Source organism: Phaethon lepturus, unplaced genomic scaffold (assembly GCF_000687285.1).
Source record: "Phaethon lepturus isolate BGI_N335 unplaced genomic scaffold, ASM68728v1 scaffold2142, whole genome shotgun sequence".
Taxonomy (NCBI): domain Eukaryota; kingdom Metazoa; phylum Chordata; class Aves; order Phaethontiformes; family Phaethontidae; genus Phaethon; species Phaethon lepturus.
This window is the reverse complement of record NW_010523866.1, coordinates 35,988-52,873: the sequence shown is the minus strand read 5'-3', so window position 1 is coordinate 52,873 and position 16,886 is coordinate 35,988. Positions and strand designations below refer to the sequence as shown.

The following is a 16,886-nucleotide window of genomic DNA, read 5'->3' as shown; positions in this document are numbered from 1 at the left end:
ACACTAAGGGAGAACAGTGTCTGAAATATCCTTTTCCGATGTGTTGGTACGTAGGCATTGAAGTTTATTGTGACAGACTGAACGGGCTTAACCCAGCACAGACTTAAAACTAGCATCTAAATGTAATGGCAAAGTGATCCTGCAGTTTAAACAAACAAAAATCTCCTAGGGTATTTTCGTTCATCAGTGGCATATCTAAAGCTTCTATAGGTAATAGAAACCCAGTGTATTACTCCCACATGCTAGTAAATCGAGGTGTAAAGATTAAATTTGAATGTCAAATACCACCTGTAGGGTTACATGCCCTGCTTCCACAATTCAGTTGGCAAAGCCATACTTATCCATGCATGATACCCAGAACAACGATGATGTGTTCTGCAAGCTGTGGATGTAATGAAACCTGATTTCTGGTGAATTCCTGTCTCATCCCAGTGGCTGCAGTAACCCAGCCCTCTCCCTCCATGGTTCTCGTCATCTCCCCTACCTCTGACACCACCTCCGGTTCCTCCCATGTATTTTGTAGGACCTATGTAATTTCTGCCCCCCCTTTTGCCCTTGCATAGATAGTCAGCCTGCCCTGTCTCTGTTCTCCAGCTGATAGTGAGGTGGTATCAAAGAAAAGGTGAAATCATATGCTATGGGTAGTTCTGAGATCATTGGCTAGAGGTCAGCTGGATGGAGTATAAAATACTATGCTTGTGATGCAACCTTTTACTAAGGTGGGTGGTAACTTGGATCCATTTCCTCTACCCGGCTGTTGATTTACACCTAATCTTTGAGACCTTTATAACACTGACAGACCTCCTTGAAACTGGTGAATATGTTCAAAAGTTACCAGGTGGAACAGGCGGGTGGAGAAGAACATGATTTCCTTTGGAAAGCAGCCTTAAAAGGTGCGGTGCCAAAGAATGTCCATCATTTAATTGTCCAAGGGGAGAGATTCCTTGCACCAGCTTTGTCAGATCAGATTCTTCGCTTCCTCAGAGCACAATTCCCTCCCTTTGTTGCCTCAGGTGCTTCTTGAAAGCCGGCAATACCCAGTTCAGGAAAAAGATTTAGGAGAATGCAAGAGGGGATCATCAAAAGCATAGGCATGCAAGCCTGGCCACAGAGCTAGGCCAATCCAGATCGTTTCTCCTTTCTATCTTGCATGTTCTGGGAGATGTTTTTTATTAGTTTTTTCTTCTATTGTCATTTTAATGGATATAATGTATTTTATATTCATACTTTTTTGCTAAATAGCTGAAAGTCTTAGGTATTCTGTTGTACCTGATGGATTACTGGAAAGTTCAAAACAGTTAAAGGCTATTTGACCAGGTGCATACCTTGGGAGATTATTACAAATGATGTAATTTTGTTAAGTGATTGTAACTTATTTAAGGAGTGTAATCATCTGTGTGTATAGGAAAAACCCCACAACCCCCATCTTGCAAGTAATGGGTGCATATACTGCTGAATGCCTGTGTTTTAGGTTGTTGCAGAGCAGTGGTGATAGTGGCATGGTGTCTTGTTGTACGTTATCAACTGTAGCAGAGTGTTAATTAAGAACGATGTAACCTGCAACTCCAATTATTAGTATTGTCTGTTTAGCTGGACAGGAGCAGTGCCTTGCTTTAGTTACTTTGAAAGCTTCAATAAGAATGGTAAGATTAATGTTTTATTTTCACATCTGCTCATGAGACAGTTTAAAAATCCTGAAGTTTAAAATGCAATCGAATGTAAACAAAAGGGCTTCTGCTCATTTACATGTTAGCCAGATTTGCTAACTGATTGCTGTTTGAACCTAATCTACCACCTCCTGCTGCATTAGCTACAACAAACATTACATTTACATACTGATTTCTTATTTTGTTTTAATGTAAATAATCTGTAATTACAGTAAATTTGGACTTCTGTTGACATGAGCTTGTATAAATCTGTAAGTTTAAAACGGAAATGTTAATTACCTTGTGTCATACCTATTTATATATAAAATTCAGAGGTTTTTAGGGAAATCTCCATGTGACTGAGAAAGATACTGCCTAATGGGAAATACTGAATGTATTTCATAAAAACTTAACAGAACTGAAATGAAAAGGAGCATTTGCTCATCATTGTTTAAGGATAAACTTTTCGTTTCAAAGCTTAAAATATTACTAAAATTTCAGAGTAAAATGCTGTTAAAAAGCAAACTATTGCATCAAAAAATCAAAGCATTAAGGCAGTCACTTAACAATAGATATAACCAATCTACTTTATATATAAAGTGTTACAGAACAATAGAAAAGCAGTAAAACTGGAAGCTTAAAAATAATAAATATAAATCCTAATACTTGCTTCAGCATTGCATATGCTGATTGAACACTTGCTGTCCCCTAAGATTAGCAGTATTTGCAGTTACCCCTTATTGGCTAAATATTGTTTCTATTCTGAATTTAGCAGATTTGCAGTTTATAAATTGTACTGTATTGAAATTTGGATGGAGTAGCTAGTGAATAAACTCTTTCCAGACTCTTAATTGACTTTTAATATTTTGAGTTTAGTGGGGGGAAAAAAAAAATTCTTGCAACTTCCGTTGCTTGAAATTTAAGTTTCAAAGAGGAACATTTTTGTTTGCATATTGTAGCATTTCAATCCTGGCTGAATCCTGGTCCACCACTGAGATTTCTGTGCATTGTGATAATGCTGATAACCAATGCTACATAGGCAATCCATATGAAGTCCTAAAGTGGTCCAAGTCTCTCTTGCTAGAACTGGTCAGAATGATGACTGTGCTCAGGTCTATTTTCTTTTGTCTGTTCTTGGACTTCTTTTTTGGTTGTAGGCAGAGTTCCTCTAATGGAAAATTGGTGCCCCAAAATACCATCAAGTTGTGTCCTCCTGCACACCCCCCTCAGAAAAAGGAAAGAAAATCTGTCTTAACTTTAATGAGACCTGGAGTTTGGCCTTGTTTGTGTTTTCTGTTTGTTTTGCTTTTGTTTTACTTTTAATGCAGATGTTCCATTTGGAATACTGTCATCGACTGATAACATCTGCAGGAATATGAAACTGCTGCAAACACTGAAGCCAAAATTTTAGAAAAGTGCATTGCATTCAAAGTTGGTCTTCTCAATACAGTTATGTGTGCCTAAAAAGAAATAAAATTAAGCTTCAGCTTACTGTCAATGAGAAGTCTCCTTTCAATACACTTATTTTGTACTTTTGATCATAGCCTTAATGGCTGAAAATACAATTTTTGGGCAAGGTATGTTTTCGAAGCAGACTTCTATTGGCACAAATAATGTGGGGTAATCTACGTCCCTCGTTGCTGGAGGAAATGTATACGGAAGGGGACCGACCCTGCTGATTGTCCAGGTGCATCTTCAAATCAACCACATCCCACAGAGAAGCGTTGGTACATGTAGGAAGTCATTGGCACAAACCGTCCATCAGATGGGCCGTCAATTCCTCCTCCCATTGACTTTCTAAAGACTATGGTCCAGGTCTTGTGACTGTCAGAACAGATGAGATTTTGAGCTCAAAGGATTTGATCAGTTGACTATTGCATTTCTGTGTAAGCAGAAGTAATATTCCTCATGATAATATTTTTCTGAGGAAAAGGTGAATAATTACCCATGCATTTTAATTGCTAGCTAACACTTTCAAAACCAATTTTTTCCTGAATTTTTAGTTTTTTTCTTTTATTAAGCAGCTTAATTTTTAGCCTCCTCTTGTTTAGAAATCTGAATAGTAGAAATGTCAAAATTGTTAGTTGCTTCAAAAATTGAAGCTTTTAATTTTAAGGCACTTAATTTAAATTAACTGTGTTTGAAGGGTATTTTTTCCTTTTCTGAATACTCTGTGCTATCACATCCAAAGAAGTGGAAAACCTTTCCTATGAATAGATGCTTTCATTAGCATGTTGTTTTTTGGATCGTACTGAAGTGTGTGTATCATGCATACGCTGAGAGATTGAGGGTTGATCAAACTAGCCTGTTTCATTCTATGTTTACAGCAATTACAGAATGAAAATGCGAGTCATGTTATCGGTTAGCATCTACAGATTTCCAAATAGAGTAAAAAATAGTTATAACAGGGCCTTGTGTGATTCTGTATGGAATCCAGAGCCATTCACATATGCTGTAATTAATGTTTCAGAGCAATTAAATATGTCATTTGCCTCCAGTATTTGCTGAAAACAAATAAAAAATCAAAATCTGAAAAAGCACAGCAGGATATTTTAGTTGCTACTGAAAATTTGCCAAAAGAAAATACGATTATGGCAGTGCTGAACTTATTGTTAACAATCAAATTAGAATTACCTTTGAAAACAGGCATAAAACTTTTCAAGACCTTTTTTTCTTTTTCTCCTTTTTAAAAATTTTTTAGGCCTTTTCTTACAACATTTTGTGACAAGTGCAGCTAAATTCATGTTCAGCATCAACGACCTACTTCAGTTACATTTGTAGTGTCTCTCATATGCTTGATCATACCTAGCATTGACAATGAGTAAAATTTGTCTTCCATATTACAAAACCATAAGACAAGAAATAGCGCTTCATGATTTTGCTTTGTAGTATGTGATTATTATGTTTAAGATGTCACAGAATCCAAATTAAGTTGCTGAGTGAAGATATTTTTGTAAGGTAATTTTTCTTGAGATGTTAAAGCAAATGGTGCATCTCTTGCTGAAGCATCCAATGAGCATTGCATGTGTTCCTTAGCATCTGAGTGGCAAAACTGCAGCTCAGTAATTCCAGCAGAAGGAAAAACTAACAAATCAGGACTCAAATAATCTAGCAGTCTTTCTTGTTGTCTTGTATCTTAAGATACAGCTGTGCTCATATGCATACAGAATTTGTCCTTTATTGCTAAGAGGAATGGCATGTTGAAGTGTCATGGAACAGTGAAGATGTGAAGGAAATAAACCCAGTCTGTCATTCTTTTAAGAATATGTGATAAAAAAAATCAAATAAGCCCAGTTTAATTCCCTATGCCACTGGACAGGTCAAGTCTGCATGAATATTGTGTAGAAATCCAAGCTATGTTACAATGTTGCTGCAGTTTTGTAGCCTATGTAAGATTGTACACAGCTGTAATTGCCATGTCTACAACAGAAGTCCTGCCTTCTATTTTAAAAAATAGATAACTGCATAATTTTGTACCTAATTAAGCAAAGATCCAGATGTTTTGTTACCAGGAAAATCACAAGAAAACCCCAAGTTTGTGACAACATGAACACGTAGTTGGCCTGTTTAATCTGTATCTTAAGATTTTTTTTTTCTTTAATTCATATGACTAAAGGTGTTTTTATGTACATAAAAAAAAAATTGAGCAGAAGTAACTTTTCTAAGTGCTCAATACCCAAATGAGAAATTTTGCTGTGGTTAGTTTTCCAGTTCTAATTGGCTGGGTTTTTGTGCTTTGAATGAAACTAAGTGGAAAAATTTCCATTTGGTTTATGCTTCAGGTAACTGTAGAGAAGCAAGAGCATGCTTTGCCTTGTTCCACTTACTGTCAGTTTTGAATGTGCATTGTAGCTTCATATTTTGTCTGGTCGTCAATATGCTTAGAAGCCTGGTATTAATGGCATTATGAGTGCTAAATATACCTGATGTTTGTGGAGATAATGTGACTCTCGATTTTGACAATACTTAACATTAGAAGAGCTTTAAAGGCTGCAGTCACCTTATTAAGGAAGGAGTTTGGGAATGGCCTTTGGTCATTCTCAGCATGCTTCCTTGCATTTAAGAGTGAAAAGAGAGATGATAATGTTGTGCCTGGACTTGTCCATGTAGAGTTTAGGGTACCCTGGGGTTTTTGCATCTAACTGTAAAACAAGCTATAACATGCTTATCCCTGGTTTTCTTGTTTTTCTTTCAACCATTTCAGGGCCCTGCAGGAGTCATTAAATCAAAACTTCATGCTGATCGTCACCCATCGAGAAGTCCAGCGGGAGTACAACCTCAACTTCTCAGGAAGCAGTACCATTCAGGAGGTGAGTGCTGTTTCACAGCTGAAGAATAAATGTAGCTCACTATAGCTAACGTCAGCTCTGTTAAAAAGGGATTACATAGTCTTGATGGATATCCCTTTATTTTATTAGTCTTTTTTTTGTTGTTTAATCAACTGGATCATTAAGATTGCTGTAATTTGATTAAAGAACATGTCCTAAAAAAGGTTTTCTATTAAATTATACAAAAAAGATATTTCTTTTTGCATTGTAGTAGCAAAATACACGAACAGTGTTTATTGAGTTCTTCTAGAGTGATGAGGAAAGGCAGTTACTCAAATTACATTTTATCTTTAAATTCCTTGAAGCTCCCTCTGTCTTCCCTTCTTTTAACCAGCAATATCTCCATTTTGTAAGCACCTCAACCATTACTGGTTGCTATCATAGTGCTGTAATTCTTACTGGCTTGGTAGCCAAATGGTTTTGTATATAATGGATGTCACTGCCGTTCAGCAGAATGGCCAGCAAGGGGTGATATTGTAGAGAACTTCGTCAGAATTAAGTCCTATAGGAACAAATATTTCTTATATGACTCTGGACTCTCTGAATTTAGAACAAGCAGTCCTTGCATATTTTTAAAACTCCTTTCTAAAACCAAAGGTTGTTGTCTAGTGCTCCATGGTATGTCTAACACCAGATGTTTTGGATGTTATTTTCCATATAACCCATTAACTTCTGGAAACATGACAAACAATCTAGAAATGTGAATCTTTAGAATTCACATTACAAAATATTACGATTAAATGTTTGCTTTTCAAATGAAATGTATGTTTGCTATTAGTCTGACAGTTCTCTCAGTCTTCCAGGGTTGAACAGATTTTACTGAAGTTTTTCATGTCACATGCTGACATTGTAGACAGAATTATTTTAAGTTCTGTAATAATAGCTATAGGACCATTATCTCATACAACAATGTTAAATGATCATTAACTGTTTTCATTGCAATTCCTATTATTTTTAAGATATAAATTCTGATCTTTCCCATGTGTGAAAGCCTGTATTCTACTTTACCTTTGTAAACCTGTTATAGTAAGTTCTGTGTTTTTTTATAATATAAACAAATATAATTGCATCTTTTTTTGAGGGGATAAACTCTGACTCTTTACAATTAAAAATAATTTGAATATTTATGGAAATAAATGATCAGAATATTTGGTTTTAATTTTGAGATGGTGAGATTCTAAAAGAAAACACATACATACAACCTTAAGAATTCTGTGATTCTATGATATTGTCTGTCTGTTATTCTATCTATGCTATATCAATTACTACTTTGCTGGTAGGTCTTACCTGGCTTAAAGGAACCAGACAGTGCATGGGAATTCCAGCTGCCTTTACATACACTGAAGTTTTCTTGTTTGTTGGTGATGGCAGGTTACAGTCGACACATTAACATATAAAGTTGATGTAATTTAAAAGTCAGTTATGATTTTCCCCATTAAACAAGCAAAATAAAAAAAAAAACCCCTCCCACCCCATAACCAGCATGAGCATCAAACCTTCCTTTGCCTTTTTGCCTCATATCTAAGTATTACATCCAATAAGGTGTATAAAATTATGAAGACCATTTCAGAGGCTAAAATGAAAAGAGAACGCTGGACCTTCTTGTGCAGCTGATGCTGAACAGGTGAATGTATCTGTGCAAAGTCTCGTGGAGATCACCAGGGATTTGGCTGTGGTAAAAGGGTTGGCGAACGTTTGTCTAATTATAGAAAACAAGCACTATTTTGTATGTTCGCTCCCTAATGGCTTTTTAATTTTTCTTCTTTTAGCATAGAGTGAGCTCTGTAACAAACGATTGATGAATCTAGTTAGTCTGTGCGATTTGGAGGAATCGGTCATACCTTTCCTTCTCTTCTCTCCCTTGTCTCTGTCCTCTCCAGGGACTGTTAGTTCGTTTTTTTTTTTCTTTCTTTCACTCTCTTGTTCACACTTTAACAAATTAATAGTTTACTTTCCTTCTGGTATATTTTTGTAATCGTGGAAAAGCTCTATGTGAGTTCTGGTTGCCAACCACAAGAGGGCAGGAAGGACTATTCAATTATTACCTAAAAATGCCGTTCAGTGTTTTCAAATTGGCTTCTGGTATATTAACAAAAAGGAGTTTAATGGCCAAGTTATTGTTTGATTTACAGATAATTGGCATATTGCAGGGAGGAGACTTAATTTCACCCTTTTAAATTAAACAGGGAGATTTAAAAAGACATAAAATATTCATTAATGTTCAGTGATTATAAAGCAGTGGCATATATTTATTCTACCTTTATTACTGTTTCGATGGGAAAATACTGCAAATATTTCAGAAATCGACTTGGCCATACTGACAAGTTGAAATGTTTAAGCAGTGTTAATGCAATCTACTCACACGTTATATCCTATGCAGAAAGATTCAAAATGACTACATCAATTATTAAAAGAAATATTTAAAATTCTATAAATGTTCTACTGCTTGCCACAGTTGGGTGCAACTGTCTCTCCAGGGCTAGTTGTTTAGTTTGTTTTTACTATTAGTACTGTGAATTTTAAGGAATAGATATTTTTTCTGAGTTTTTTTTAAAAAAAAACAAACAAACAAAAAACCCCTCACAAAAAACCGAACCGCACCACCCTTTCAAAACCGTCGTAAATATTTTGTAATGGATTAAATGCAAAATCCAGTGAGCTCTCAGCTGTGCTCTCCTAAACTACTATTGCTTCAGTTCTCTGTCATCTTTTTTTATTGCTTAGAATGCATGTTTGATAGTAAATGATATTTGGATGAATTGTTATTTCAAAGAAATCTTGGTGTTTAATGGGAAAACAATCTGACAAAAAATTCTGAGAGAATCCTGAAACTGTAGTTCTCGTGTCTGCTTCCACAATTTCTTGCATATTAATTCAATAGTTGGATTTTGGATGTTACTTGAAAATGCCTTTTTTTTTTTTTTTTTTGCATGCTTTTATCTACATCTTCAGTTGTTTACATATTGAGACTTAATTTCTCAGTTTAAAAAAATACGTTACATTCAGTAATATTGATATGGGATAATGAGTCTATAGGGAGTCTTCAGAAACTAAATAAAAAATTAAACTGAACTTGTCCAAAATTCTGGATATTGGATTTTTTTTCTTTTTTTGGTGAATTGGGCAGGGGAGTTGCTAACTTGGAAAGTTAATGATAACATGTTGGATTAAATTGCAAATTAATCTGTGTCACAGGTTTCTGACATCTGTTTGTTCTTGTAAAATTGCAGTATTAAATTAATTCTGGGCAGATACTGCTTTGGGAAATATCATGGTTACTTTTTTCCATGATCTGCATTTTAAAGTGGAAATTAGTAAGTTTTGTGCCAGTTTGGAGACTGTAAATTAATACATTTCCAATGTATTATATGTTAAGTAGGACAAATCTAGCAAATTGAACTCCTAATACTTGCAAGACTAAAAGGAGTTTTCTCTCTGAATACTTGCTCTTTATTCTGCGAAGATAATTTGCAGAGGCTATCCGTAATTGGAGTGAGAGAATTTTAAACTTTTTCTTTGAGAAGCTACGTGGTAAATTATTACAAGGCATTGCCACACGCAACATAATTTGTTTTCTGTCTATTCTTACGAACTTGTTCTCATTTAGAAATTAACTTTTCTACTACTTTTCATTTTTGCAAGTTGTAATATTATTTGACGGGAACAAAGGACGGCCCTTTTTGGGGGGGGAGTACTTAAGTGATTCACAGAAAGCAAGTTTGTGTTCTCATCCCGGAGCAGACAAACTAATTTGTGAAAAACATTTTGAATTTGAGTTCTTGTTACAATAGCATGCTCCACACTTTTTTTTGTTTTAGCCAGTGACATAGGAAAAAAAGAATTAGCAACGTGGATAACTCAGTTAAAAACAAGGAGTTGGCGCTTGTCTATTTTACTTTTGGTAAAGACTTTGAAGCCTTTTTGTGATTCCTGTGTGCAGGATTACAGAAGTATCCAGTGTACACAAGCTGTGGCTGCTGTAGGGTGGACGAGTTAAATATGCAGGAGCCTCAGGCCTCTTGTAGATTGGTGATTTTATTTTGTAACTGCTGGAGATTCCAGCTGAGAATACTACACAAAGCATGTACCAGGCACTATAATTCCTAGTAAAACATAAAATCTGTGTAAACAACGCAAAGAAGATGGGTCCCTAAATACTCTCTGCTTCTGCATAGCTGCATCTGCTCTTTATTCCGTTCCTTTAGCCAATAACCTGATCGGAGGCTGGCTGCTTAGCATCCCTGTCACCTGTGATAGGTAATATATTTGTTCTTTGTTCCCTGTAGACTTACTGGCTAAGGTGGAATATGAAAAGCAATGTATCCAATAGCACTCCAGGCAGGAGGAGGAACTATTTGTGCACACAACTGCTTGGGCTGAGATAAACTATAAATTCTCCATTGACAGACCCTAATGACAGTTTGAGGTCCTTTGTGCTGAATTTTTAAAAACTTTTTTGATAAGTAGATGAATGTGAAACGAGGTAACAGAAACACCATTTATAAACACGCAGGCAGAAACCTTATTTAAATGGCATATATATAAAACAATATAGGTCAGCAGATTAATTACCTTCAACATGCAGAAAAATAATCCATCCGAAGGTCTTGTACCTTTTTCAGGTCAGATTTTTGCTATCTATACAAAATATTTTCAAGCCAATTGTTGTTGAGTGAGATCATCCACAGTAAAGGTCAGACATTGGCATGGGGACACGAAATGTATATATAAATAATGATGTTCTTTTCAATCTTGCATCTAAGCTATTACAATAAAATAAATTTGCCAGAGATCAGAATATGAACATATCCAAAGATGGTTCATACATTAACAGTTTCAGAAACAGTAATATTATATTTTGATTTTTTTTTTACTTGCTTCAAAATTGTTGAAAACTATTCTTATGCTAACAAAAATCAGTAACTAACACTTCGGTATTTAATAGGAGGTGCACAAACATTCTACACTGTTGTTCAATTATTCTCTTAGTATCAGAGAAGCTAGTGAAATATGTTGTTGCTATATGATTGTACTGGAGATGTATATTCTTTTTGTGAAATTCACATGTTTTGTTTGCTTTTAAAAGAAATCCGTCATGTAAAAGCGGTATTAAACCTACAGTGAGTCACAGCAAGAGAATACATAATTTAAACATCTATCACTGTCATAGCCTCAGTGTTCTATAGTGGTAAATGAATATGAGCTAGCAAGTTAGGTTTTCACTTTTTTAACAAGGAGAGAGGAAAAAAAAATATTTTTATGAAGCTAAATTGACTTCTTGATTTTTTTTTTCCTTTCTTTTAAAGAAAACTAGCAGATTTCTAAAGTGAAATATATTTGCTGAAAGAAATCCTTGATAAACTTTTTGTAAATGGTCATGTGTTAGGAATTTATATGAAAAGGAAGTTCCTTGGGAAATAAAGAGAAAATATCTTTTATGTACCTGTTTGAAGTGATAGCTTTATTAGACACTTAAAATATCTTAATATCTGACTGTAGAGATCAGTTTCGAAGAGATCATATTGATAAAGATATATAAGCATTATTCTTTTTCTTTTTATGCAACAGAAACAGCAATAAGAGATAAAGGAAGGGCACTCTTTTACTTCTCTATTAATTATGAGGCTTAATGTATTCTTGACAGAATATGTTTCATAACCTGTAATTTGGTTTTGGTGGGTTTGGACGTGCATATCATTAAAGAAACGGTCTTCAGTTATCAAAAACTAGTAAACATGGACATTTTTATATGCAAGAAAAGGCAGAGAGTAAATAATTGCACTGGTGACCAATACTGTAATAATCCTGTTTTACAATATGCACTTGACAGGTTGTAATAGTGCTAATTGAAGAGACTAATTCACACTTGCTTCATTCTATTCAAAGGCAAAATCAGCAGCTTGTTTTGCTTTTGACCAGATGGTCCTGATGAACACCTACTGTGCACTTTAAGTGCTTTACTAGAATTACAAAGGCTGGGGGCTGCGTCCGACTCAAAATGATTTGAGAAGAGAAAAAAACCTCACTGCTCAATGGATTTGGTGCAACTAAATTAATTCTAGTGGACCCATTACACATTGAGCCCCCTTTTCAAAGTGCTGAGCCTCCTCGTTTGTTCTGTAGCAATGAGAAAGTGAAAGGCAGATTACTGCAAACAGAAATAAAAAAAAGTGCTGTGAAAAGGAGAAAAGAGGCCTTGAAGCCTTTTCATATCATTTGGGTTTTTCAAGTGCGTTATTTTTGGGGAGGGTGGATGTATGAAAAGCCAATTGGAGGTTTTTTTGTTTTAAAGTGCGCTATTTAAGTACTATGAATATAAAAGCAAGAGCAACAGTTGACTGAGTTTACTGTGGTAAAGCTTTGTGTCCAAGGATGAATCAAATTCATTATAGTCAATGCTTTGTATTTTCATATGAATGTAGAGTTAGTTTCACAAGACTGTGTCTGTTTAGGATAATTATAATTTAATATTTTCCTTTCATAAAGTTATCACTGTAGATATCTAAAATTTTCTGAAAGCAAGGTTTTTCCTTGAATAAATTTAGAAGCACCCAGAGAGTTTAAAACTCTTCAGGAAGCTGTTTGATTTCCAAGGGAAGGCGAGGCGTGTTCCAATAGCGTCGAAGCACAGATTATTATAACTAATTAGAAGTCACACATCTGTTAGCTTTCGATTTGTCAGCGCTTGTAGTTTTGGGTGTATGTTTATATCTCCCTTCTTCCTTTCTCTCGTTCTCGGTCTCTATTACACTCCATCCGTAAGTGTAGTTGGATTTGAGAGAAACTCTCAAAGGATAAGGAACAATTTATTTGAATTTGAAAGTAATGAGGAGTCATTGTTATAATTTTGGTTATAGCTTCGGCTTCGTAAATGCTCAGTCATGTGAGTTGTCCTTATTTTAGAAGTAATCATGTTGAATTGAATGGCTTTGCTCATGTAATTTAAGGATGCTAAGGATTTTGGGGATCAAGACCTAATTTAAAACCCTGAATATTTTTTAAAACTGCAATTAAAGCCATCGCTTGCTATTCTGATTTTGAATATTTGCTATGTTTTGCTTTTGGGGTGGAGAATTTTTATGCAAGCCTTCTGTCATAATGCTGGCTATTAAAAAGGTGTTAGCATGAAATGACAAGAAAACCTAAGCAGCTTTATGAACATATTAAACAGTTATGGCCCTAGTTTCGGTGCTGTTTAAAGTGGGAAAGCAGTACTTTGTAGCTAAATAGCATCTCACTGCTTTCTGTATGAATTATATTTGGTTGAACCATAAATGAAAAATTAAAGTTAGCATTTTTTGCAGTTAAAAAAAATAATTTACAGATTGTAAATTAACGTGTACTAGAGCATGGTTTAACCTTTCTATCCTATGTTAGCTATAATATGATCACGTCTATTATTGTATGATATACACTTATATTAAAAACAAAACCACAATTGTTGAATTGCTGATTTGTTTTCAAACAATGAAATTTGTATTTGTGCAAATTATAGTAGGCACAGTGTTCTCTCATGTTTTCTCATCAAACAACCCAATTATACTTATAAATAGTGAGGTGCTAATGAACTGTTGTTCTGGAAAAGTTGTTTTTTTTTTTTTAACTTGAGTAAGAAAGGAAACACTTCACAATTTTAGAGTGCTTGCTTGGTGAGAACATATTTGAAAATATTGTACTTATGTAAATTATGTTGGTGCTATCACTTTTAAATACACAACAGAAGCTAATCTAAAAACCCCATCAGTTCATATGGAGCGCAACTAGATTCTTGACATTGTAAATTGCTCACTTAATTGGGAACTGATGGTTTTCTTTTATTCATTGAGTTATAGAAGGTTTTTCAGTAAGCGTATATATTTTGGTTTAAAGTTTATTAGTGCATCCATTTAATAGAAAGAGGAAATTTTTTTTGAGAGTTACAGGGATGAGAATATTTAATGTAGTAATTGTGGAGATACGACACCAAAATAGTCAACAGTATTTTAGCAGCAGTGTAATGATAGTGTGCTGCATCGCTTTGTGATTACTGTGCAAAGAAAATACTCAGTTGCCGTTTCAAATGTGAATGAATAATGTTTGTCTCTGTCAAGTCCATAATGTCTTAGTGAAACAGCACTCTGTATCTCTTTAGTAAACCTGTTTCTTAGGATTTTTCAGTTATATTCCTATGTCTGTGTGAAACATGACTTGAAAAGTTAGTCTTTTGTTTTTTTATGAAGAATCATGAGCATAAATTGAAGAGCCTTGCACTAATTTAAAGGATAAAATGGCCTCTCAATCACTCTCAAGAAATCCCTGTTACTGTTTTTAAAAAGGGTTATAGAAGCTCTCAGCAAACATTTGCAATAAGTGGCAAAATTTATGCCTTGCTTTGTGGTAGTTGCGTGACCAGACAGTGGGGTATAGGATTGTTTTAAGGTTTTTACAGCTGCAGGCAAAAAGCATCTGTTCCTAGAAAAGCCTTCATTGTTTAATTTTGACACTGACTTTTCCATGCTGCTTGTACCAGTCCCTGGATTAGGTGCCACTAAGATAAAATTTGGTTTAAGTTGCTCTCAAATGCAGCTGTCATTGTACATGGCCTTGTAGCTTAGGCAAAGTAGACATAATCAAAGCAAGCATTTTTGTACAAGGTCATCTTGGTAGACTGGAAAAGCTCAGAGCAGGAATTTTGACAATATTGTATCTTGTGAGTAGCTTGGCTATTAGCTTTTCTGTTTGTTTAATGATTCTTCTGGTGATCACTAATGTGTATGACTGCCTCAAACAATGAAAGAAAGAGATTTTTAAACTGCCTTGCCTTTTCTTTTACATATACTTTATATAGTATTTATTTTGATTGAGCAGTTACTGTGGTATTAAGTTACATACATTCCATGTGTGTTTGTATCTCTATATCTCTACAGTGAAATGGAATGATTTACAAAAATCAGAGGAAACTGATATTTTTGCAAGAGCTTCCATTTTCTTTCCTTCAAAGTTTCTGGTGAATTAAAAATGAAAGAGCACTTCATTTTATGTATCCCAGAGTTGTGTTAATTTCTACCCAGCTGGTCTAAAATGATTGATACAAAGCCAAATTTGTGACTGCCTGCATTACAAAGTCTATAATTTGCTAATGATTATGATAATAATCTTTCATCATACATGAAAGATTTAGACAAACAATTTACTAACTATATAGTTTGATCACAATTTTTGGGTTTGTACCAAGCCCTGAATCTACTTTTATTTTTCACTGCCTAGATTGGCAGACCAAAGTGAACTTATTCTTACCCTGTTTGGGAAGCAGTAATGCTGGAAGATATGTGGGGGCAATGGTGGACAGCAGTAATGATATAAGTTTGTACTGTAAAACTTCATAGTTAATGTATATACAAATCAAACCACCAGAGAAGCATCACGGTAGACATGGCACAAGAAATTTTTCTGGATATGGTGGAGGCAAGCTATTTTAAAGCATAGTTAGACAAAGCCGTAGGAACAAACTAGGCTTAAAAAGAACAGGAAAGAAAACCAAATCCTCCAGAAGAGGGGCAACTGCCACAAGACGTTGTCAACCTGCGTGAAGTTTGTGGTTACCTGCATATCATGTCAGCAAACAGTTGGTCTTGAACACTGAGCAGGTGTCTTCCTATATGAAATCTGCTCATTTTTGGTCATCTCGGGGAGCAGATTGTCACCTTCTGACCAAAGGTTACTTCCCAGTTCTGCAGAAATTGCTTCTGTATTGGGTATTTTACTTTTCCAATAGTGAGCAACACAGGAAAAAGGAGGAGCTTTCTGTTCAGTGCCCTCTGACTGTTCTTCTGTTTTGCAAATAGCCTCAATCATTCTTCTGCTCCTCTTGTGTAGTGGATTTAAGTAGACATCATTTTGATGTCCACCCTAGAAAAATCAGCAGGCAAACAAAAAAACACAAGACCTAACACATATATCCAGTACTGCCATTATACTCTGGCTGAAACTGTTGGCTTGAGTGGTTTCTGGCTTTATGTACTTCTCTTCAGACCATGAGTTACCTGAAATAGCTGGTTTCTCACCTCAAAACCACACACGTATGACTGCCCAAAACAAAATTGCATTGAGATTCCCGTGGCTCATGTGTACTTCATGCAACATGAAGTATTGTCTGACTAGTAAAAAGGTAGAAAAAATAAAGAAACTGTGGATAAAGGCAAGAAAGTAGGACAACCATCAGTATCAAGAAAATGCGATCCAGAGCAAGGACTGGTAATGTGGCCTTATGAAAAGGTAAGGAAGGAAGCTTTGGGGTGAGTGCTGACTGGGAAGGGGATTGAACTGTGAACAAAGGCTTTTTGTTGTTGTTTTGTTACGTTGTTTGTTCATACCATATTTAGGGAACTAGAACTTTGTGAATAACCAGGAATGTGTTAATGAATTAATTCTTACTGAATCAGGTTAAAAAGTGTTTGGTTAGGAGAGGATATTTTTTTAGTCAATCTTCCCAGCTGATATAAAGTGCAGAACAGTGCTGTAAAGACTTAATTCATTGTGTTTTGGAAGAAAAAGAGATTTCCCCGTCCCCCCCGCCTTGGGTTACCTGCAGAAACTCTCTGACTGTCTCATATGCAGCATAGAATACTGCTAATGTCGATTCTTTGGGGATGATACTTTTGGAATTAAGTTAATGTAATACAACAATTTTTTGAGACATCATTAATTTGTGTATATTGCTTTGGAGTGAGGAGGGGGGTTGTGAACCACAGAGATTTGATGTACCAAAGACCTTAACTCTCACCAATCTTCTTCCTCCCCAGGAAGGTGATTTTATCTAGTAGCTGTTACCTAGTATATCTAATATCTAGTATCTCTCTGGGAAATGATGATGTTACTGTCACTTGAAAGTGCAGAAGAATATCTCAAGACCTTCACAATGTTGGAAACAGAT

General features: G+C 35.2%; 1 protein-coding gene across 1 annotated transcript in view; it reads left to right on the top strand.

Annotated features, from left to right (window-relative positions):
• The window catches only part of LOC104617021 (FAS-associated factor 1-like), a gene marked incomplete at its 3' end in the record, with an annotated part of 88,699 nt that overhangs the window by 47,077 nt on the left and 24,736 nt on the right, over positions 1-16,886 (top strand). The window contains exon 7 of the mRNA XM_010282231.1: positions 5,851-5,956. Coding sequence (XP_010280533.1) covers positions 5,851-5,956 — 106 coding nt within the window. The remainder of the gene's footprint in view (positions 1-5,850; positions 5,957-16,886) is intronic.